This window comes from Grus americana, chromosome 8 (assembly GCF_028858705.1).
Source record: "Grus americana isolate bGruAme1 chromosome 8, bGruAme1.mat, whole genome shotgun sequence".
In the NCBI taxonomy this organism is placed as follows: domain Eukaryota; kingdom Metazoa; phylum Chordata; class Aves; order Gruiformes; family Gruidae; genus Grus; species Grus americana.
In genome coordinates this window covers 36,238,906-36,262,751 of record NC_072859.1, presented here as the reverse complement: position 1 = coordinate 36,262,751, position 23,846 = coordinate 36,238,906, and the positions used below count along the sequence as shown (strand labels likewise).

General features: G+C 43.0%; 2 protein-coding genes across 6 annotated transcripts; one reads left to right on the top strand and one right to left on the bottom strand.

The window, feature by feature from the left end:
- Positions 1-201: 201 nt before the first annotated feature.
- TYW3 (tRNA-yW synthesizing protein 3 homolog) lies at positions 202-9,701 on the bottom strand. Of its 3 annotated transcripts, none has more exons than XM_054834530.1 (6): positions 9,528-9,701; positions 8,847-8,927; positions 3,836-3,934; positions 2,953-3,024; positions 2,520-2,653; positions 202-1,652 (listed from the first exon to the last, which is right to left on the bottom strand). In XM_054834530.1, the coding sequence occupies exons 1-6, from the start codon at positions 9,699-9,701 to the stop codon at positions 1,430-1,432; spliced, it is 783 nt and encodes a 260-aa protein (XP_054690505.1). In that variant the 3' UTR covers positions 202-1,429. The 3 variants fall into 3 exon arrangements, with proteins under 3 accessions (XP_054690505.1, XP_054690507.1, XP_054690506.1); XM_054834532.1 differs by lacking the exon at positions 9,528-9,701 and adding an exon at positions 5,437-5,782; XM_054834531.1 differs by lacking the exon at positions 3,836-3,934.
- Positions 9,702-9,806: 105 nt separating this feature from the next.
- Positions 9,807-19,481, top strand: CRYZ (crystallin zeta). 3 transcript variants are annotated; one of them, XM_054834528.1, is made up of 9 exons: positions 9,807-9,912; positions 12,356-12,480; positions 12,820-12,972; positions 14,624-14,787; positions 15,608-15,659; positions 17,738-17,887; positions 18,295-18,396; positions 18,493-18,588; positions 18,850-19,481. In XM_054834528.1, the coding sequence occupies exons 2-9, from the start codon at positions 12,370-12,372 to the stop codon at positions 19,009-19,011; spliced, it is 990 nt and encodes a 329-aa protein (XP_054690503.1). In that variant the 5' UTR covers positions 9,807-9,912; positions 12,356-12,369; the 3' UTR covers positions 19,012-19,481. The 3 variants fall into 3 exon arrangements, with proteins under 3 accessions (XP_054690503.1, XP_054690504.1, XP_054690502.1); XM_054834529.1 differs by lacking the exon at positions 9,807-9,912 and adding an exon at positions 10,234-10,294; XM_054834527.1 differs by lacking the exon at positions 9,807-9,912 and adding an exon at positions 11,325-11,391.
- The last annotated feature ends 4,365 nt before the right edge of the window (positions 19,482-23,846 follow it).

Sequence of the window (23,846 nt, the reverse complement as noted above, 5' to 3'; positions counted from 1 at the left end):
CAATTTGTGCTCGCAGCCAACAGCTAAGGACAGCATCAACCACCCAGCATTTCACTGGATACGACTGCAATCTTCATGCAAGGACAGCAAGGTGTTGGCCTCCCACTTTCCCATGCCCCATCCAGGTGCTGAGGTGTTTCAAGCCACCAGAAACAGGATGAAAGCAAGCACGCCAAACTGCAAGTTAGTAATGCAAACAAGCAACACAAAAGGCTCAAGTTTATTTTCTTGGCATGCCTGCTACTGGAAACACAGGCTAACAGGTCTTTCAAAATCTATTTAAAACCCCCAATTACTTTTCCCTTTGGCTGCCACCTAGTATGTCAAATTTTTACAGTGGAATTAAAATGTCCCCAAGACATATGCTTATGTAATGGAAACAATGACAACTCCCTACATGAACTGGGAGTTACTGTACCAAATAAACCGTTTCCTTCAGTCAGGGTCTTGTTTTGTCATAAAAGGAAGGGCTCAGAATCCACTACTGCTAAGATTTACAAATTTACCATTTTCCTGAAAAATACACTAGGAGTATGGAGTGACTTCTCCAGGGGTACAACAGTAACGCACAGATTATTGCACTGGTCTATATTTAGCACTTATGGCACACGAGTGGTTTGTAGCCTGGTAAGAAAGCCTGTTACTGTACTTTTTGGTTGATCTTCTGCCAGACAGCTGGAGCTGAAGCCGGGTGCTGGCCACATAGAATGACACGTGAGCTAACGACCTATCAGCGTACGGAGCTGGCGAAAAGATGCAAAGATAGAGAACACTTCACGGCTGCTGGCCGAGGGAAGCAGAACACAGGAACACGCTGGGGCGGGAGCCTGAAGCAGAGGAGAACAGCATAAACCTTGCTGCCTGCTGCACCAGTCCGGAAGGATCCTGGGCATGCCCGGCTGGAGCTGGCGTAGAGCCGTACGTAACTTCTAGGTCTCCGTTCTAACCTCCACACCAGATACTGCTCTTGAGCTGACTAATATGTGGCTTTGTGTTGTTTTGAAAGGGCCATCTATATTGCTGCACATGGCTTTGCAGAGTTCCGACAGGGATTAAAAACCTCCAAAGATAACAACCCAGTTTTTAGAGTTTCTGTGCTCTGCAAAAATCAGAAGGCCCGAACCCAGCATTTGGAAGTGAAATGCTTCCATAGAGAACATGGCCAAAGGCTGTAGCAAACCAGTTATTTCTGTGGTAGCTGACAGAGTAAAAGATTGTTAATTCAACAGTACTGTTAAAAAAAACCCCAAAACATTCTAAAGTTTTGTTCTCTGTGCTTCTGTGGCATTAAACCTGTTCACAATTCTGTTTAATTACCTTTTTCTCCGGTACACGTCCATCAGAGTGTTACTACTTAGAGCAGTATTTATATCTCTTACAAAGAGCACTACAATTATTCAGTTTGCCATTTGATTTCAAATGCCTTAGTCTATATCATGATTTCAGCAAAAATATCAAGATTGCTTTCTGTGTCATCTTCAGGCTCCAATTCTTCATCGCGATCCTCTGGAGAGGTGTGTACACCTTGTTCTTGAATGGTCTTCCTCTTTCTTCTGTGAATGTACACAGAGCGATTCTTCTCCGTCTCCTCAGAAGGTGAGTTGTTTGCACTGACGGCAGTTTTCAAAGCTAACTCTAAGCCTTTGTGGAATCTAGAAAGAAACAATAGTATAGTTACCATTTTTGTAGGTTTGCTCAGGATCTGCAAAAGTACTCTGAGAAACTAATGCTTTTCTAATACAATCAAAACGTGTTAAGAAAATTGTTACTAACATTGAAATATTCTTGCCAATACTGGAAGAAAAATTAGAAATATCAGCACACATCCTCGTGTATGCCATGCCGCTTCTCTTTGTAATGCTTGTATGCTAGAAATTCATTAGTGGATGTACTCACGTGCCATTAAGACTGTTAATCTTGCAGAAACCATGAAATGGTATCAGGTTAAATGTCTGATGAACAGTAGCATTAATGATCAGAGGCACTGCAACTACCAGCAATTACTTTTAACTTTAGCAAGTACAGAGATTTTCAATGGACACGTAAAAAGAAACCGGTCTCAGTACATGCAGGTGTCTCTCCAGCGTCCCTTTGATCCTCAGGCTCTTTGGCTCTTCTGCCAGTGCTGCCCCTCAGCTGGAGGCAGACAAGCGTGCGTAACCTTCCACCACCCTCATAAACCATCCGTTTGGGAAACTATACACAGCATTTAGGGGATGAAAGGCTGCACTGCAATCTGAATACTTCTCAACTGGTTACCGTGATAGAGTAACAAATGCTGTTATCATTACAAAAAGAAACTTAAACCCTACTCAGTAACAGTCTGCAAACTCATATTGTTTATAGGTTTTTGCTTAAATAGTTTATAGTCTTCAAAGCTCAAAAAATTAACTGAAATTGTACTTTAGACTTTGGGGGGGTTGTCTTTTTTTTTTTTTTTTTTTTAACATAACCTCTCTGATGCATTTTTCACTTTTGGATTTAGATGTCATGAATACAATTGGTGTAATCTAACAAACCTGTCAATCCTCCTTATGTTTTCTTCCATTTTCCGATTAGCGATATGTATCAGAAATTCAATATATTCTTCGGACACCATCAATTTCCCCTTGTGGCTTAATGGAACTTCTAAGCAATGAGTGCTCCGGACAGCCTAAAAACACACACAGAAGAATTTATCTAGAATAAAGTTTTTTATTTTATGAAGGTTATTTAAATAATATGGGGAATTCATTAAAGGAAAAAAACCCAAACCACTTATCCACACTATTGGTTAGTGTGAACTATTGGTAGCTGTGAACTAAAGCAGAAAGATGTTTCTTTGCTACAGCACACCCTGTGATAGCTGTTGATCGCATTACAATTTAGATCTCGGCTTGTAAAAAAACCAAGCTTAAGAATAATGATATCATTTTGTTACGTTCCTTACAGGTTAAGTAGAAAAGTCCTTACCATCATAATTTTTCCTCCTCTGCCAACCGTAATACCAGAGTTCCTGAACCCAGAATCAACAGCCACCGAATGCTGCAGAATAAATAAATACCTTAAGCAGGTCTTATAGACTTTTACAGCAAGAAATAATTACAGATGAGTTGCAATGCAGCTTATAATCTCAGTTTTGCAACTTACTCAAAATCATCTCCCCAAATTAATGAAATAATAGTTACATTACAATGTTCTTGAGATCAAATCGATGTAGTATCACAAATTGTGGTTGGTTTTCAAAGAGCCACTGTCAATCTTCATTGTCTAATCTGAATCTGTTAGCGCAGATGGGACATTAACACGTCTCTGGGCACTGTACCATTCTATCTTGAAGAGCTGGTAACCATATAGACAGTCGTGCAGCACTTTCATAGATAAGAGTGTAGCAGTACTATAAAAAGCTAATCAACTCTCTTCTACATTACCGAAGGAACAAACCCATCACGCATTACTCTCCGGAGTCAGTGGGAAAGCAGAAGGCAAAGGTCCTATCCAATTAGTTGAAGCACTGGAGCCAAACTGCCTGGCTGGTAGCAAAATGACGTCTAAAAAACCATCGCTTTTGGCCAACGAAAGCAACCCAGGCTGCCTGGGAAAAATCTTTTACCAGGCAACCTGCTTCAGCTTGAAGGCTGAATCGTACTTGAGTAATTTTGTTTTCTAACAAGTAAAGCAAAATCTCTACTAATTTTAAAGCTGTGTTTTCTTCATCAGCTTACTTTCAGTACCCTAATTATTAAACATACAGCGCATCTGGGACTAGTGCTAAAACTTACTCAGGAGCCAACGCTTTTGCAGCAAGGAATGTAACAGAACAACAACGTAACCCTGTTACTTGGCGTAATTTTACCAGAAGCTGTGCATCCTGCAGCTCTCGACACAGCACATGAAGAACGAATGGTTCAAACTTGAGCACAACGTCACCGGTGGCTTTCTCTAGTGCTGTCATCTGGAAAAGACACCAAAATATTCACATTAATACTGCAAGTATGTACTGTTACTACAAAAAAAACCCCCAACAAACCCAAACCAAAAACCAACCAACAAAAAAAAACCAACAAAAAAAAAGCTAGTCAGTGTGTGAAACAAGCATTAAAAATGCACCAAATGAGTTCCAAGCAATCAGGCTTGTTCAGCTGCTTTTGATTTTTCATTGCTCATGATACATAGAAATTCCATGGATTCCCGTGATTCTGTTTGCTAAACTGATTAAGTTTGATAGAAATTCATCGCAAGATAAGACTTTAAAAATTTGAAAAAGTGTGCTTCCCTATTTATTTCTTTGTACATTCAAACAAATCCATACAGTCAGTACAGCATGGGAAGAGAACTGTTTTACTGCAATCAGATGAAACCTGAGCAGGTTTTCTTTAGTGTTTTTTTTTTTTTTAAAACCGTTCTTTAAAATCAAAGACATTTAGTTTCTGAAGTACATTTCTCAACTTCAGAAAACTTTCTGAGGTTCAGCAGATTAAATTCATGGCCTAACATACTTGATTTTAATCCTAGTTTAAATAACAATGCATAGCATACTGTGTAAGAGTTATTAAGATAAAAAAAGTCAGAGGTAGAAATTAGAGACATAAACCCACAAGACAAGGAAGAAAAAAAGAAGTAGCTTCAAAATTATAAAGTTTAAGACATGACCTTCAGACCCCTCAGTTCCGCTAGAAGGCTGAGATGCTATAGTGGCAATTTTTCCTGGATTTGCAAACGTGGAGAAAGCTGTATGACGTTCTGCATGGCTTACTATTACGATTTCTCTACTTTTCTATGCTATCTTTATGCAGAGAAATCTTAGGGGCTGATATTACTTTCTTCCATTCAGAAAGGTCGCTTTGAGGCAGTTACATTACTTATTTCACTGCATGATTATTTAATCATAAGCACCATTTGCCCCCCCGTCTTGTTTGCCTTCACTCGCTTAATTCCCAGCACTAAAAAATTTGCTATGTTAACTTGAGAAATTTCAGCTGTTTTCCCATACTTTGTTGTTTTGTCTAGCCCTTCTCATCTTTCTTGTAAAATGAAAGTGTTCAATAAAATCTTCAGGAAATAATCAAATTCACATGCTTTTTTAAGACATGATTGCATAAAAGAAAACTGCTGAAGTAACACTCCTTTAAACATTGAAAAGTATTTAGATGTATTTATGCAGCATCTCCTCCATAAATGTTCTTATTTTAAGTTGAAAGCAGGTCTTTCTGAATGGCTAAGTTTGTAATTTGTGCGCCAGATTTAAAAAAAATGCCCAAGTAACCACAGCTGCGCTAAAGCTGATGAGAAACAGAAACGATCAACATTGCATAATGCAGCGTTGTACAGAAATACCTAAGCTAACTTATTTAGCATTTGCTTGGGCCTGGAAAGGAGTTGTGCTGACACAGCGCTCCTCTGAGGTGAATTCACCCTGCCCAAGAGCATGCTGGCACAGTCAGACAGCTTCCTTACCCAAAGCTGGGCTCTGCAGCCTGCCTGGTTTCTCTCGCGGCGCAGCACAAGCTGGCTGTGCAGGCTGCCGAGGGCCCCGCGCCGCGTAGCGCCTGCCGGGGCCGTGCCGATTTCAGCAGGAACACGAACACACACGCACGCAGCAGTTGGCATTCACGGTGCCTAACGTGGGCTGGGACCCGCCTCGGACGCGTGCGTTCCCTTTTCAGGCGTGTTTCCGTGATCCCTTTTCAGACGCTCTCCCATGTTTGCGAGCTCTGTTCTGGCCATCTGAGCAGCACGGCGTCCTGCCTCAGCAAAGCGATCGGCACCCACTGTGGCTGGAAGCCAAGTTAGACAGACTTGTCTTGGAGACAAGGATTATAACAGAGAACACATTATTAGCTGCAGTCAGCGTGTGTGATACCAGTGAGGGTGTTTTTAAGGGTTTCTGTTTCTCTGAAAAGGCTAAGTAATTTAGCAGATGCTCTAGAGGCAGCTTTTCAGTGAGAATACAACTAGTTAAGAAAGTTATACACCTATGGGGCACTGCCCCAAAGCTGTCTTGCAGTACCTCAAAAAGCTTATTAATGAAACAAAATATTTTCAGTAAAGGTTTTTTTTATTGTCTTACTGCATCTAAATCATTAATTTCCTGCAAACTCAATCAAATAGGGAAACACTGACAGTAATCCTCTATTAAGTCCATGAAGTCTGAGGCCCTGATTTGCTCCCAGTGAAGCTGATGGGAAAACAGCTGACGGGAATAGGATCAGGCCCCTCATCTCTCAAGAGTCACAGTCTAATTGCTATCATGGAAGTACCTGTTGGCGTCACGTCAAAAAAGCTCACACGAAGCAACACAAAGCAGAAAACAACTGACGGTGTTTAACGACTGACCATGGCAGCACATTTACAGCAACGCAGAACGCAGCCCTTGTCCTAAGAGCAGCACGTGTTGGTGCCACGGCAAACGCTTTCACTGCGGCGCTGCACAGCCGTGCTCACGTTACTAGCTCGGGTGTAAGTTACAGTCTGATGAGGGCAGCGCACAGCCCACTGCGTTGGGCAAACCCTGCTCAGGAGAAAGGGGTGCGGTGACACCTCACTCATGAGACACGCTGTACAGACACTCCAGCTAGGTATTTGTTTGTCAGCAGTGTGCAAAACCAGCAGCTGACGCCATACCTTACAGGTCTGTCCATACAGACGCGTGGACAGAACTACGCGTGCATAGGTCCTGGTGGAAGCAAACGCTCTGCACACGCACGTCTTAAGGCATTAAATGGCAGCTGGCCAAATTCTGCTGTACATACAAGCAAAAATCCAAAGTTGAAGGTGGTTGAGATTCACACCAACAGTATGTCAAGGAAAAAGCACACTGTTTCAGTTTTACACTACTGTGTAGTTATGAGATTATATTTGTGTCATGTCAGCAACCTTGCAAAGAGGTACTTCATAACACATGATGCTTTTTCTCTAGGCATTGGGAGGATAAAGGGATAAAGACAGATTACAAAACAAATAGCCTATATTCATATTGTTGAGGTTAATATACAAATGGTCTGACAGCTGCAAAGCGCAACACTCAGCATGCAAGATCCTGACTTCCCTTCTCATTTCCTAAACACTGCACTATCAAAGGTTTATCATACATTAGAGTATAGTAGTTTAAAAATTAATCAAAGATATTTTTCTTACACTTGCATTTTATTGATTAAAAAAACCAGTCCCATCTACCTGTTAAAGGGAACAGGAAAAAATCAGAGTATTTCCTCCCATAAGAGTCAGCAAGAACCCACTGTGTCCTACTCAGCCTGAAATTTGCTGATGGAAAGTTCAGTGAGCTCTGCTTTGCTAGAACAAATGCTAACAAAGCCAAATATTTTGAGGGAGATTTTTTTTTGTGCATGTGTGAGAATGTATGCATATGGTAAAGCGAGCTATGAATTGAGTGAGAGAATTTTGACCTTGCAACTGCTGCTTTTTTGTGACAAAGAGATGTATGCAGAGAGCAGACTATTTTGAAAGCATACTAAAAAAACCCCACTAGATGTAATTTTTTTTTTTAATTTTAGGGGATTTTAAGATACCAAATTAAAATGTAGTACAAGAGATTCACTGTTACGCTAGTTTCAGGTCTCTGTAAATTAAAGGCTGTTAGCACAGCAAGCTGGGCTCAAGACAGTTTTAAATTCAAGACAGCTTTTTTTTTTTTTTTTTTAACTCAAGACAGTTTTAACTGTCTTGAAGGAGTTATTCCACACAAAATGAACATGCTCACTGGCATGCTTACCTGAACACATCTACATTTAATGGAAACAAAGGAATTAATTTTGGTTGCTTCAGGAATTGCTGACCAAAACAACAAAGCAAGAATGGCCACAGCTTATGAAACGGTTAATGAGGACACCACAAAATATTTGTTAATCACAACTGACCCATTCTGAAAGAGGTATTACAGTTACTGCATTAATGTGTACATCAGGCTCCAGCTGTTGGAGAACAGGATAAAGGCCACATTGTCCTGCAGGAATGTTGCTGCTTGAGTAAGCATCACCTCAGATGCTGCCTGACACGGAACTTTTACTAGCTTCATGCAGCAATTGCTGCTTCAGAACTCACATGGAATATACTGTTTTCATTTAGCCCATCGTAGTCTGCTAATGACCAGGTCATCACTGTCCAAAGACCAGCAAGTCAAGTATTGTACGTACAGAAATTAAGCTTATATTACTTTTGGATAGGAAGGCTTTTAAATCAAATCTAGTCTCCAGTGCGTACCTTGCTGGCAGTCCAACAAGAAAGGGAAACAAAGAGCAGATATAAAGCTGCAGAAATGAAAAAATACATTGTTATCCTAACAGTAATATTTCAGCAAAGGAAGAACATTTGCTTACAAAAGTGTTATTTCTGCTTGTTCTGAAGAATGAGAATATAAGAGAATATAAGAGAATATAAGAGAATATAAGAGAATATAAGAGAATATAAGAGAATATAAGAGAATATAAGAGAATATAAGAGAATATAAGAGACAGAATCACTGTATCTTATATTTTCAGAAATCATTTTTGAAAGACAGCCTTCTGCTGCAGAAGCAATAGTAATTACTGACTTCTTGTTGAGCTATTGTGATGTGGCAATTACGTGACTCCAGACAGCAAGAAATTATTCAAGTTTCACATTAGCAGCATTTAGAACTACGCAGAGAATTTGGTATTCAGCTTAAAAGTATTCCCTTCAAAACAGGTCTGAAGAATTCATTGAGCATAACGCCTAGAGGAAAGTTTATTTTGAAATTAGGTGTCAATTCATCTCAGTAACAGGAATAAAGAACCTAAACATTTCTTTGTATTTTACATGATGCGTTTTCCATGACACTGGACACGTTACACTAAATAAATACAAGTTGTGTCGTGTTGTCCTCTTACCACATCGTCTTTGACGCACACTTCATGCGTTACCATGAGCCACGTGCAGCTTTTCTTCTGGATCTCCCAGCTGTTTATATCCTGGTGACGAAGAGAAATGGTTGAACTGGCGCTGCAGAGAGGTGAGCTTTGATCTCGTGCTTGTGTAACAGGAAAACATGGTCCCTCACAATAAATAACGTCGCTTTTGAAAAAGCATGTTTTCTTAACGTACAAAACCATAAAGGTAGCTCAGAAGTGACTTACCGATGCTCACGTATATCGCCAGCACGGGGCTACAGCCGGCGAACCACGCAAGCCGCTTGCCCAAGGGCAGCCCCCCCCCCCCGGGGCCGCACCCCCCGCCTCAGACCGACGGCGCTGCCCAGCACCGGGGCCCGGGGGCCGCACCAGGTACCGCACCAGGTACCGCACCGGGGCCCGGGGGCCGCACCCCCCGCCTCAGACCGACGGCGCTGCCCAGCACCGGGGGCCGCGCCGCCCCCGCACGATGAAACTCTCGGTTTCGCTCGCCTCGGCCGAGCGGCCTCCAGCCGGCACGACCCTCAGCGGCCAGGGACACGCACCGCACCCCCCCACACACCCAGCCCGCTCGAAGGGCCCCGAGAGCCGAGGCTTCGGCCCGGGCCCCCCCCGAGCTCTGCCGCCGCGGCGGGATCCCCAGGGCGAGGCGGGACTCACCGCGGCGCTGCCCTGCGCCAGGACCAGGCGGCCCGAGCAGGAGCTGGTGGTGCAGAACTGGGCTCGCCCGTTGAGCAGCTGCACGACGGCGGCGGCGCGCTCGTCCAGGGCGCCCTTCCTGCTGCCGTCCGCCCGCGCCAGGCGCTGCGCCTTCCGCTGCCGGAACGTGGCCATGCGGGACGGCGGCACCGGCCCGGGGCCGCGATGGCAGCCCCCGCGCGAGCCTGACGGCAGCCCGCGAGGGCCAAACGTCCCCACGCAACGGCCGAGGGGCGGGCGGCCCTGGCGCGGCGTGAGACGCCCGTCGCCGCGCCCGCCCCCCCGCTGCCCCCGCCCCCGATCGGCCCGGGCCTGCTTTCCGCCGCGGGGCAGGAGCGCTCCGGAGGTAAGCGGTGGGCGCGAGGGCTCCCCGGCGGTCTCCGGGGCTCGGCTCTGCCCCGGGCAGCGGGGGGGGGAGCCGGGGCGGGGCGGGGCGGGGCTGGCGGCGGCCCCGCGCTGCCCGTGCCGGCTGTCCCCGGTACGCGGGGCTGGGCTCCGCAGGCCGAGGCGGACACGGCCGCGGTGCTCCGGGCTGGGCAGCCTCGCCGGCGGGAGCCACGGGGCCTCGGCCAGCGGCGGCGGCGAGGGGTGGCGGGGGGGGGCCTGGCCGCGAGGGGCGTGTTCTGAGTGCAGGCGCGTGTCGGGGGCGGGGTCTGGGCGTGCCCTCCCCACCGGCGCTGAGGGGCCGGCGCTGTTCGCCTCCCGCCGCGCGTCCCCCCGAGCAGCCGGTGAGCCTCCCGGGTCAGGCCCGTCTTGTCCGGCTGTGCCCCTGCTTGCGACGGAGCACCAGCTCCACGTCCCGACCGCCCCGGGGCCCGGGCTCCCGGCGGCTGCTCTGAGGCGGGGAAGGCCCCGAGCCCTTCCCTCCCGTCCCCTCGGCTGCCGAGGCACTCGCAGAAGCCCGTCTTGGTGCCCTGCACCCCAGCTGGCCGTGGCCTTCCCGACCCCATCCCCGCCTGCGCGGAGGCGCTTCCCGGGTCCCCTCTGGCTGCTCTGCCCCCCTTTCTGTCTGAGGAGCTGCTCCGGCATCCGCCCGGGCCTGGCGGGTGGTGGGCTTGTCCGGCGGGACCGCTGAGCCTGGGGCCCCCCTGCCCCCGGGGCTCTCCGCAATCCCATGGGGTTCCCTGAGGGGCAGAGCCTGCCCTCCTGACCCGCAGGCTGTGGTCCTGCTGCTTGCCCTGCTCCCTCTTCCCAGCGTCCTGAACTCCTGCACCTCCTGGCCGCTGGAGCCAAGGCTGCCCCCAGCCTCCATGTCCCCCGCGTCCCCCACCAGTCCTTCCTTGTGAACTCCTGTCCTCCATTGCCCGCACCTGGACGCTTTCACCGAGGCACTCGGGAAGCCTCCTGGGTTGCTTGTGCCTGCCTCTTGCCCCTCCAGCAGATTCAGCCTCCTGGGTTGCTTGTGCCTGCCTCTTGCCCCTCCAGCAGATTCCGGGGTTGCTTCCACTTGTCTAGAGAAGGCCTCATCCCAGTGGTCAGTCATCAGCCTGCAGAATCATTTCTTAAAACCTACAGGTCCAGTTTTTTTCTGAGCAGAATAGAAGCCTTCTTTTAATTTGGTTTATTACCTCTACCAGTAAAAGTGATCTATGCTTCAGTAATTCCTTGGCAGTGTAGATTTTTGTCATGTCCTGGAGAAGTGTTAGTAGTGTATATCATAGAATGGTTTGGGTTGGAAGGGACCTCAAAGATCATCTAGTTCCACCCCCCTGCTGCGGGCAGGGACACCATGTGACTAATGCTCTTTTCGACTTGAACAGGTAATGAAAAGTGTGAAGCCTTACAGACTGTATGAGTCAGGAGAAAAAAGCAGTGACAGAGTCAGGTACTTTTTAAAAGCTGTGATCATCTTTAGGAAAAAGCCTACCTCTGGCTACAGCATTAAAGCTTTTTAGCTGGAGTTGACCAAGAGTGTGATCTCCTGGTGTCTTTAGGCTTCCCTGGTTGCAGTCCTGTGATTATTTGCTGCGCACCCAGGAAAACTCCTCTGTCTGAATCGATCAGATACCTTGAAAGAAATGTGTATAACTTTTCCTGCAGTAGCAGTGACTTGCTTGTGGTGTTTTGTTAGAATACTTAACAAATGAATGCAGTTGGAATAGTCACAGCTTCATCTGTTGATAAATTGTCGTTGCTGCCATTAATGTGTACAAGGCTGTGAGCTGCAGCAGCTGAGGGCTGTGGTTCATGGTCTCGGTCGCGCAGTGGTGAAGTCCACCTGGAATTAAGGATTGGAATCTTGAATGTCTGCACTTCAGTTTTTGCTGACTTGTTTTAATGTCCTATGGTATCTTCTATTTTTGATAGCTGATGAGTAGTTTTGTGCTGCTTTATTTTGCATATGAGTTTAATAGTAGGCAGGAGCAGTGACTGGAGCGTCACTTGGTTAGATGACCCAGTCAGCCAATGTGTGACAGCCTATTTTGCAGGAATGTAAATAGTAAATTCTAATGTTTTCCCCCAAAGTATTGTACATCTCTGCATATTTGATAGCAGTGCAGTATTCACAGGAGCTGCGATAGAAATACTTCTATGGATAAATTATTTGCATGTGATTCTTTTAATGTCCATAAAGTCCTGCAAATGGTACGGTTAATTTTATGCATTTTGCAAGATTTGGGGGGGGGGGAGAACTGCCCCCCCCCCCCCCCCCCCCCCCCCCGATTTAAATCAGGAGTGAGGCTCAATTTGAGCGGTTGCTTGACAGGTGGTTGTTTGATTTCTTTATTTTGAAAATGCAAAATAAATGATGAAGGCAACACAAAATTGCTGTTTTTCCCCTCCCCCAGATATTCTCATCACTATGGCAGCCACAAGAAATGTGATGCGAGCTGTCAGAGTTTTTGAATTTGGTGGCCCTGAAGTGCTTAAATTCCAGTCAGATGTCTTAATTCCTGATCCAAAAGAAAATCAGGTATGTACGAGTCCTGCAAACTGAAATAATGGTATTGAATGATAACAGGTGCACTCAGGACAGAATGAAGAATCCATACCAACGCTTTTCATCTTGAATATGAAGTTTTTTGATCAGCGTATTCATACTACCTGAGACATCATGTTTAATAAATGTGGGCTTTTTACTGTTATATGGGCTACATATTCCATATAAAGGATTTCCTGAAAATGGCTTCAGTTCAACACTGAATATTTGCAAACTCTGTTTAAGAATTTAGTTAAAATGCCATGATACTGTGCTGTGAATTCAAGGTTTAAATCTTTTAAATTATTGCTTAAAAAGCATCTTTTCTTTTAGGTGTTAATTAAAGTCCGTGCCTGTGGGGTAAATCCTGTCGAGACATACATTCGTTCTGGAAGTTATGCTAGAAAACCAGCTTTACCCTACACTCCTGGCTCAGATGTGGCCGGTGTAATAGAAAGTGTTGGGGAACATGTGACTGCATTCAAGGTATTTATACATTGGGTTTTAATTCGTTATTGTTTAGTGTGTCCTCTTTGTGTGATTGCTATACTACTGCTCCTGTTTTTATTGCTTATAATCATGTAATCTATTTTGGGAGGGGGGTGGAAGTCACCTTTATTGCCTGGTAAAAGCATGCAGCGAGATTGTATTGGCAATCCAGTCTGCAGATCGAGCTGTAGGGAGGTCTTGAATGCTGTTGACCTCTGAGAATTAAAAGGTCTCAGAAGAGGCACTTCAGTTTGTCTGCTCAAAGCAATCATATCAGGTGTACAAAAGCTGTGGTTCAGAACTATTTTTATGGCATTGTAGAAATATTTGAAGTTGGATGCTTCCTGTTTGAGGTAATTTCATGCAGAACTGAAAATTTTTCGGTAAAGTTTTTTTCGAAATGGAAATAGCTTTTATTTTACTCACTTATAAGGCCCCATAAATTACATATTTGTTGTTAAAACTGTTCAAATACTTTATTACTCTAGTCTAGTAATTTTACTTAGATTTTCTCTGGTATCTGTGAAATTTATTTAGTTTTTAAATCTGTTCTTCCTTTCAAGTCACTAGATTGTTGGTCTCAGACAAATACAAAAATTGTAGTTAAAATTGTGTTGAAATTTCCTGACTTGGAATTTATGTAACTGTTGTGGGAGAGATCAGAGATTTGGTTGTCTAGCGAGAAGAATCATGTTTCTTCATATTTGCTTATCAGTAGTTTGCTGTATCTGCCGTGTGTGATTTTTGTTTCTTACGGAAATCGTGATGCTCTTCGCTTGAATGAGAGAGAGAGATGATGAAATCAATGTGTGCCACAGACAGACATCCTGAAAATGCTGACTAGCCAAGCTCGTTCACTTGCACACTCATAGTGCTTGAGAAAGAGCTACGCTGTCATGTAGGCCCCTGCACAATAGTTAATACGTGATACCTGCAAACCAAACTGATGTAGTACACACGCTGTGCGTTTACTGAGATCAGCGTGCAAATGGCAGAAAAACCAGAGCTCAGTAACTGTGGACGTTGACCGACGTAGTTCTGCGAGCGGGTTGTGCAAGGCTGGATGCTGACCCAGAGCAGAGCCGCTGGCGTCGTACCCGTGGGCAGGACTGAAGTGCCGAGGCACACGGGCGTGCAGCGCCCTGCTCACCATGCGTTGCCTGCGTCTCCTGCTGAGTTGCTGGGTTGAGTATTCCCTGCTGAAGAACAGCAGCAATACTTAGTTACCTTAGGGTATATTAAGGGTGTATCTTTTTTCCACATTTAGACAAAAATAATTATAAAATGTTTGTTTTGTGTTTGTAAGAGATTTTGAGGTTTTGCATTTGGAATCCGTGGATGGAATTCTTTAGTGTTCAGGTTCATTAGGGTTAATATTAATGAGACAGTAGGTTTGTGTGTTACAATGTAGAGTGGCAGTTATAATTATGACACTTAAATCTAAGTACATGAAATTATATGGTTTGTGTTGCATTGGTTGTATGTATTGGCATTAATAAAAATATTCTCTGTGACAAATATAACTGGTTATTTTTAATAGGAGAGCTATTAGAAATAGCCTAAACTTCCGTGAACTGGTTCTTTATGTATATTAAGGAAAAAATAAGGGAAATAATTGATTTCTCCATTTTCTTTCCCTCCTTTCTAGAAAGGTGACAGGGTTTTTACCATTAGTACGGTCTCTGGAGGATATGCAGATTATGCAGTTGCTGCAGCTAATAGAATCTTTCCTTTGTCGGATAAATTGGACTTTAAGCAAGGAGCAGCAATTGGGATACCCTACTTCACTGCTTATCGTGCTCTTTTCCAAAAGTAAGGTGCTAAATCTAAGCTTGTGCATTTTACTTCTGAATATTTAAAATACTGAAGCTCATATTTTCATTGTCCTGTAAAATGGGGGGAGATCAATGAATGGGAAATGTTTAAAACACTTAAGTTAAATTTGTTATACTGATGGAATTGTCTGATAATTGTTACCTAGAAGCTAGTGACTGTATTTTACTGTTAGGTATTTCTTCTTAAGAGAACAGTCCTGGAAAGGCTTCTTTGATAAGTATCATGTAATAAAACATATAACTCTATAACTCTTTTTCTGTACTCACTGGTATTTTAGCTAGGGGAGAAAACCAGGAATAGTTCTAATTCCTTAATTAAATGAACAGTGTGCTGTAGAGCAGACCCACCTCTTTCCTTCATGAGCCAGAGACTCTGTGCACAGTCCTGTCTGTTGCCGTGGGACAGTATAACGAGTAAAAGCCAGGCTTCCGTGTCAGCTAGGTGAGAGCTTAGGGCTGCAAATCTGGTTTAGTTTGATAGAACAAAAGATTAGAACTAGTGTGGTTTGTTTTAAGACCTGTAACAAGTGAAGATCTTGAACTGAGGTTCAGTACCACATTGTTACTTGCTGCTAGTTGCATGTTGACGTAATTGCATGTTCCTTAAATTCATAAATGATATGGTTTATTTTGTGTCCTTGTTTTCCCAAAGTGGCTGATTATACCTGTTCAGCCATAGCATAAATTGGAAATAATGCTGTGTGAAATATGAGATTTGATGTCAGTGTATGCAATCTGATAGTTAATGATTATGTACTGCAATCTCAATGCCAATGTTTTCCGTTTTTTTCATTCAGAGGACGTGCCAAAGCAGGGGAAAGTGTGCTAGTGCATGGTGCGAGTGGGGGAGTAAGTATTTTGAGAAGGCAAGTTACAAGAAATGCTGTTTTCTGTCCTTGTATCTGCGTTTGTCTGTGATATGAGTTATGGTCACATTTATGTCAATAAATGGATTCGCAAAATTAGGTTTTTATTTCAGGTACGCTAGGATACATTTTTCTCAGAGCAAACCCCGTTACTCCAAATAACCATGAACTGCGTGATTATGTAAGCTCCCTAAAATCGAGGGTCACATAAAAACCACATTGCTGCAGTTGGAGGTTGGTCCAGAAGCTTTATAGCTGGTCTTCCTCAGTTAAAAATAATAGCAGAAAGCTGTAATTTTAAAATATGTACAAGTTGTTCTCAGTTCTCTGGGTGTAATGACCGCTGCATAGCAACTATGTGTTTCTGTGATATTTTTACCTATTAGCTAACAGCTAGCTGCACGAGAAGAGATACTGGAATATATAAATTCATGACTGAATACTATGTGAAACTGAATGTATAGTTTTCCTTGGTTCTATGTGAAAAGCTAACTTTAGATCTCTTTCACACAACATTCTAGTTTAATTTATCCCCCATACACTGCATGGTGTTGCTCAGCTTCTGCTAATGCACCAAACAGCTGCTATGAACAGGCAAAGTTTCCTTAATCATTTGATAGACAGCAAAAAGGTGATTATGACAGTCTCATATGAGGAGGAAATCGGATCTCATTCTAAGATACTAGAATGACAGCATCGTACCTCTTTTTTTTCCTTAAACTAAATGCAGTGTTTCTATTCTTCTTCATGTTTCTTGAACAGATATATTGCCTTTGGTCTGCAGAAGCATGTAATGCGAATGTGTTGTTCTGTGGACTTGTAACCTTTGTATAGGAATACTTGTAAAAGCAGTGAGATATGTATAGGTATGAAGCACATGCTGAAGAGAAAAGATGATTTGTGCTGCATCTTTTCTTTCAAGTGATGCTGACTTCCATAATCATTCTTAAAAATGTGTCTTCTTTTGTATTTTTCTTTGAAAATCAGTCTGGCCATGATATATTTTAATTAATGGTGTTTGTTTTTTCATTTAGTTGAAAACTGATGGTCTGCTATTGAGAAAACAAGGTCACATTTGGCAAACAGTTTGGGTAGATCCTGGCCAGACAGATGGTCATGGTAGATTTTTTCAAGAAGCCGGTCCATTTATTTTGTTACTCGTACATACAAATTTAAGTAGCGGAGCCACAGAATGGAGGTTTTTATGGTCATCTTTGTTTGTGTGTTTATTTGCTTGTGTCCCCCTCCAAAAAAAGAAAAAGTATAAAACCGCGCATATCTTAACACATCCTGGAGGAGGTATCCAGCTATGTGGTAGGTACAGCGGGCTGCCGAATCCATGGCCTCAGGTAGCTGACCAGCTGGGACTGAATCCCAGAGAGGAGTTGTACGTGTCTGCTGTTCCCTCGTTTTGCTTTGGCATTCTGTTGCTGTGACACAAAGCAAAACCAAGAGATGGCATTGATATGCCTCAAGTGCTCGTTGGCTCCAATGCCCGGTTTTTATGAAGGCATCCCTCAGCTCTAAATATCCTCTGGAGTGCAGAGCTGGTATGAGACAGTGGGAATTTGGCTTCTAAAGATATCATTTAATCTGTTTGTGAAAGGTGCAAAAGTAGTGTTAATAAAATTCGTGCTTGCAGATTTTCTTTGTGATAAATAATGCTGGTATCAATAGCAGGTGATTCTGTGAAGAGAAAAATTTCCTTGGCTTTGTATCAAATATATATGGCCCAACTTTAACAGATAGACAACATTCTACATGGATTTATGTCAAATGCTAATAGCTATTAAAAAACCCACAGAACTTTACTATGCCTCTGTAAGTATATTTTCTTTTTTTAAAGACTATTTGGCTATCTTTAAGATCCAAATTACTTATTATGGCTAAAAAAAATAATTTACCAGGCCAACTTTTTTAAATGGGTAAGTTCCAAGTTGCTGGTAGATTATATAAAATTTAAAATACTAAGAAAGAAAGAGGAAAAGACTTTTTTTCTTCCTTTTTCTTTTCTTTTCTTGTTTCGTTTTGTGGTGTGGTTTTTTTCCCCCCCCCCCTCAGGTGGGAATAGCAACATGTCAGATTGCCAGAGCTTGTGGTTTAAAGGTTTTGGGTACAGCAGGAACTGAGGAAGGCATGAACATGGTTCTGAGAAATGGTGCTCACCAAGCATTTAATCACAGAGAAGCTAATTACACTGATAAAATTAAGGTAAGCATGTATCAGGGCTAGGTGATGCAGTGTGTATTTTTCTTACTAATAAAATGTGAACAGTTGTTTGCAGAAGTTTTTAGAAGTAGATTTATGTAGAGTAGTGTACTGCCTTTTTCATTTCTACACAAGGAAAGCCTTTTCCAGGCTGGAAAAGCTGAGCTGCACAAGTAATGGCATTTAGAAACTCTTGCATTCCAGCAAATTCCAGTATGGTAGCATATCATAATTCAGCATATCAAAATATGCTAAAATTAAACTTATTAGCTGTCAGCCTTAGTACAAAGGCTGTATTTAAAATTTTAACAATAAACTGTAAAACATATGTTATATCTAGCATGTGAAATAAACAGTGGTACCCAAGCACTAACTGGAGTGATTTAAATAACATATTATGTCTTGTATAGGAATACACAGGGATGAAAGGAGTTGACATAATAATAGAAATGCTCTCTAACATCAATCTTGCTACTGACTTGCAACTGTTGTCCTATGCAGGAAGGGTGATGGTAAGTACTTTTTGTCACTGACTTTAGTTTGTGCATTAAGCAACGCGATTCAACAGTTATAACTTGAACTATCATATTTTAACTTGTTTGTAACAGGTTGTGGGCTGTAGAGGTCCTATTGAGATAAATCCAAGAGACACTATGAGTAAAGAATCTAGCATAATTGGAGTTAGTCTGTTTCTTGCAACTGAGGTAAGAAACATTTCTATTTTAAAGAATGTTTTGTTGGCTTATTCCAGCACCTTTCTATTTCCAGTTAAAATCATTTGTAGGGGCGAAGGGATGATTTTACTGTAACTAACTTGTTTGTTCATTCCTATACGTTTTTGTATAATCTCAGAACATCATAAAATATTTGTGGATCGTGAAATTTGGTTTAACATGTGCATAAATAGTCAATACTTTCCTAAAATGTAAAAACCTTGTGGTAAATGCTGTCTTTATTCAATACAGGAGGAGATGCATGAATGTGCAACAGCAGTCCTCAAAGGCATAGAAGCTGGCTGGCTACAACCAATTGTAGGCTCTGAATATCCACTGGCGGAAGTAGCTAAGGCTCATGAAGACATTATTCATAACAGTGGTGCTCGAGGAAAGATGGTGCTCCTTCCATAAAGTCCTTTTCCATTTATTTTGTAGCTGTTCTAACTGCACCATGGCTTATATGATTCATTGAATGTATGTTATAAAGCATACTTTTGATCAGGTTTGACAGTAACAGCAAATGCTAACTTACATTAATTAATTAACAATCTATTTTCTTTTTTTAATAAGCAGAGTTGCATAGAATTTAAAGTAATTTTTGTAGCCTTTTTGGCTGATGTGGAAATAATTAATTTGCTGGTGTGGCCTTGTGATGCAGGGGAAACTAATATCTAAGATAGGTTTTGATACCATGCTCTATGTGAAGTTATAGTGAGGCCACTGTAGGTAGTGCAAAATGAAGCCTGCTTTTTAAGCAGATACACCAATGTATGTAACTAACTATATGCATATAACTAGGAGTCTCCAAATCCTTTAGCCACAGAATTTGTCTTATCTTTTGTCACATAATTTACTTGGAATAAAAGCGTTTACTGCCAAAATAGTTCACTTGCCAGCTCAAAAGATGGCCAAAGAATCTCTCAAATCTGAACTGTTTGGAAGCAGAGGCAATTTCATTTTGCTATGCATGACAGTGTCTGAGGTGAAAGCGTCCCAGTTAATCCAAAGGGACCGTAACTCTGAAGCTGTATGCTAATATTTGCTACTTTGCAACTGATCATATTGGCAGCAGCAGCTGATTTCTTGATGGTAAATGGCTGGGTAGCAAGGATTGCAATTCTTCCTGTGACCTTTACTAAATTTAAAGTCACCTGAATCCCTGGCTACGATGAGGAGAAAGGAGAGGCTGCACTGCTTTTGTGGGTACTGAGAATTCATGTTATCGTACAAATGAATGTGTATATGTTGTTGACTTGTTCCAAATGCAATCCAATTAAGGAAGGACGATTTCTTTGACAGTTTTTACACTCAAAATACTGTTTGGTATTACAGGCACTTTCTTTTAATGATATAATTCTCTAATGAGCAGTGGAGTCATCACTTGCCGAAGAGTTTTCTCAACTTCAAGGATAAGCTTTTCTGTTCCTTTCAGGAAAAGTGAGTCCTTACTAAACAGAAACTGTTTAGAAGTATTTTTGTCTATGAAGGTTACGTGCTTTTTAACATTTGGTCTGGATTCATTTGGTGTCATACTATCATAAATCAGTACACATTCTCTGAATCCATGTACAGGTTCCTCAGGGTGATAGCTTCATCACACTACCATTTTCTAAGTTGTGATTTTTTTCTGAACAGGCATTCATTTCTACTGACATTTTGCTTAATCTAAACTAAGAAAATAATTGGCAAAATCTTTTGAAATGTGTGGATTTCTCCTCTATGTTTGTGATCCCTTGTTAAAATATAAAGGTGAGAGAGGGCCTCACAATCTGTCTCTTTATAAGCCTCTCGACGAGATCTTAACATTTTGTTTTAGTGTTTAATCGACCATGATTGTTCTGTGTGTGGTTGGGAGAAATCAAATCCTGACACACTACTTGTCTCCGGAGCCTGAAACAGATTGGTTATTTTACCTGTGTGTCCTCTAGGAACAATTGGCTCCTTTCAGAAAATTGGACACTATTTGTGTTGAACTCTTGCTGATATTCAAGCGTCTTCATTACACTTGGCAGACATGTTTAAAACAAAAGAAAAACCTATGTCTGATCTCTGTTTTTGCACAATGTTTTTGGTTTTTTTTATTAGAGTAGTTGGAACTGAAATATTTTCCAAACTTGTAGACATGTTAGCATATAAATACTGGGTACACTAAAAAAAGTGGTAGAAAATTGTCGACTTATTTACACAGAAAATATTGCAGGTGATAGCATCTGTCACCTGTAGGATCCTCCTTCCTGGCAAGTGACTTCCCCTTGGAGGAGACCAGGAATAGTTGGATCATTAGAACTGATGCAGTGCCAGCTTGTTTAAAGTCTATCTCAGAAAACATCCAGTTTTGCTGCTTGATTATTCTCTTGCATGTAGCTATGCAAAGAGATGCAAAATACTTGCTTGCAAATGAGATAATACAGCTTTACTTCCTCCTGCTCTCCAAGTGCAGTCTTAATAGACCTGGAAGTGGGTCCTGGGCTTCATGTGGTCTTCTCCAACAGCCACGTCCCGAGTACTGTCACTGCTACGTGGATGAAAATATTTTGGCACCTTGTTAATGGAAAGTGGGTGATTTATGGTAAGTGGATGGAAATCAAGATAGGATTTTCTTTAGAGCTCTAGCAAAAAGACTTACTTTTGTGTCATTGTAGTTGATTTGGGTAGCAATAGTTGAAGTATCATAAAATCATAGAATGGTTTGGGTTGGAAGGGACCTCACAGCCCACCCAGTGCCACCCCTGCCATGGGCAGGGACACCCTCCACTAGCCCAGCTTGCCCAAAGCCCCATCCAACCTGGCCTTGAACCCTGCCAGGGAGCCAGGGGCAGCCACAGCTTCTCTGGGCACCCTGTGCCAGGGCCTCCCCATCCTCACAGGGAAGAATTTCTTCCTTATGCCCAACCTAAATCTACTCTCAGTTTAAAACCATTGCCCCTCGTCCTGTCAATACAGGCCTTGGTAAAAAGTCTTTCTCCATCTTTCCTATAAACCCCCTTTATATATTGAAAGGCTGCCCAGAGGCTTCTCTTCTCCAGGCTTAACAACCCCAACTCTCAGCCTTTCTTCGTAGGAGAAGTGATTGTTGAGTGCATCACCCATGTTGGTTGTCACCAGCTCTCCTGTCTTATTTACTGGAGGTGGTACATTTTCTTTAATCTTCCTTTTCTGGACAATGCATCTGTAAAAGCTCTTATTATTCTCTGCATCCCTTGCCAAATCCAGCTCCAGCTGTGCCTTAGCTTTCCTAATCCCATCCCTACACATCTGGGCAGCATCCTTGTATTCTTCCCAGGATATCCATGGAACTATGTGCTTGTGCTACTTCCAATCTAGCTACCACAGTTAATGAGACTATTGGGAACTGTTCCTTGCCCAGTTGTGTGTTATTTTCTAATTTGAGAGAATGTGAGATAAATAATAAATGTCAGTATTTTTCTAAATAGCTGAGTATAGATACTAATCTTTTTCATATTTTACATTTTAAAACTAATTCTGATTCTGACACTCTGTTCTGGGTTAGCAATCAATGATAGGAAAGACTGGTGTCAGATGAAAGACAGGTGGGATCTGTCCTTCAGTTACACCTAGATTAATGTTTTCTTTTTGTTAAAGGAACTAGTAAGGTCTCACTGGGTAGTATTTTCATTGTTTCTCTAAGCTGGGAACTGAGGCTTAGGTCTGAGACAGGAGATATCCTGGAGAGAAATATTGTTGTGCGAATTGCAGTGTGTTGGGGGAGGAAATCAGTATGGCTTTCAAGAATATGGGCTTGTGAGCAATAAATGGGCACATATCACAAAAAAGGAAAGAAGATCTTTACAGTGAGGCTTATGAAACTAATTCAATTAATACTGATGTTAAAAGAGCAAGGTCTTAGTGTCAAATAGAGAAGGAATGTTTTTGTAATGCAAGGTTAAGTGATGTAAGGAGGACTGATTTTGTCCAGCACTGAGTTGGTCCCTGTGGAAGTGCATCTCTTCTGTTTTAAATTAACTTCTTAGTAGATAGGAGAGCACTCTACATTCAGGATTCATGTTTTCCGGTATGGAGAGGTCTCTTTTAATGCCATGTTAATTTTATTTGGGACTGCCACACAAGTGATAATTTAAACGTACGAGTGAAATTTAAACTTACTCTAGCCAGTAAATCAGCCTCATCGGGGGCACAACTGAAATGCCTCTACGTAAATGCACGTAGCATGGGGAATAAACAAGAGGAGCTGGAGACGTGTGCGCGCCTGCAAGGCTATGACCTTATTGGCATTACAGAGACGTGGTGGGATAGCTCCTGACTGGAGTGTTGGGATGGAAGGGTACAGGCTCTTTAGGAAGGACAGGCAGGGCAGACGAGGAGGGGGTGTCGCCCTCTATGTGACTGACCAGCTGGAGTGCATGGAGCTCCACCTGGGGATGGACGAGGAGCCGACCGAGAGCTTATGGGTCAGGATTAAAGGGAGGGCTGGGGCAGGGGACATCATAGCGGGGGTCTGCTACAGGCCACCTGACCAGGGAGACCGAGTGGATGAGGCCTCTATGGACAGATGGGAGCAGCCTCACGTTCACAAGCCTTGGTCCTTATGGGGGACTTCAACCACCCTGACATCCTTTGGAGGAACAGCACAGCAGGGCACAAGCAATCCAGGAAGTTCCTGGAATGTGTTGATGACAACTTTCTTTCCAAGTGACAGAGGAGCCAAGGAGGACAGGTGCCATGCTGGACCTTGTTCTCACCAACAAGGAGGGCCTGGTAGGGGATATGAAGCTCAAGGGCAGCCTTGGCTGCAGTGACCACGAAACGGTGGAGTTCAAGATCCTCAGGGCAGTGAGGAGGGCACACAGCAAGCTCACTGCCCTGGACCTCAGGAGAGCAGACTTTGGCCTCTCCAGGGATCTGCTTGGTAGAACACCATGGGACAAAGCTCTAGAGGGAAGAGGGGCCCAAGACAGCTGGCTAATATTCAAGGGTCACCTCCTCCAGGCTCAGGATTGATGCATCCCAAGAGGAAGTCAGGCAAAACCACCAAGAGGCCTGCATGGATGAACAAGGAGCTCCTGGGCAAAGTCAAACAAAAACCAGAAGCTTACAGAGGGTGAAAACAAGGACAGATAGCCCGGGAAGAATACAGAGAAACTGTCCGAGCAGCCAGGCATCAGGTTAGGAAAGCCAAAGCCCTGATAGAATTAAATCTGGCCAGGGATGTCAAGGGCAACAAGAAAAGTTTCTATAGGTATGTCAGTGATAAAAGGAGGACAAGG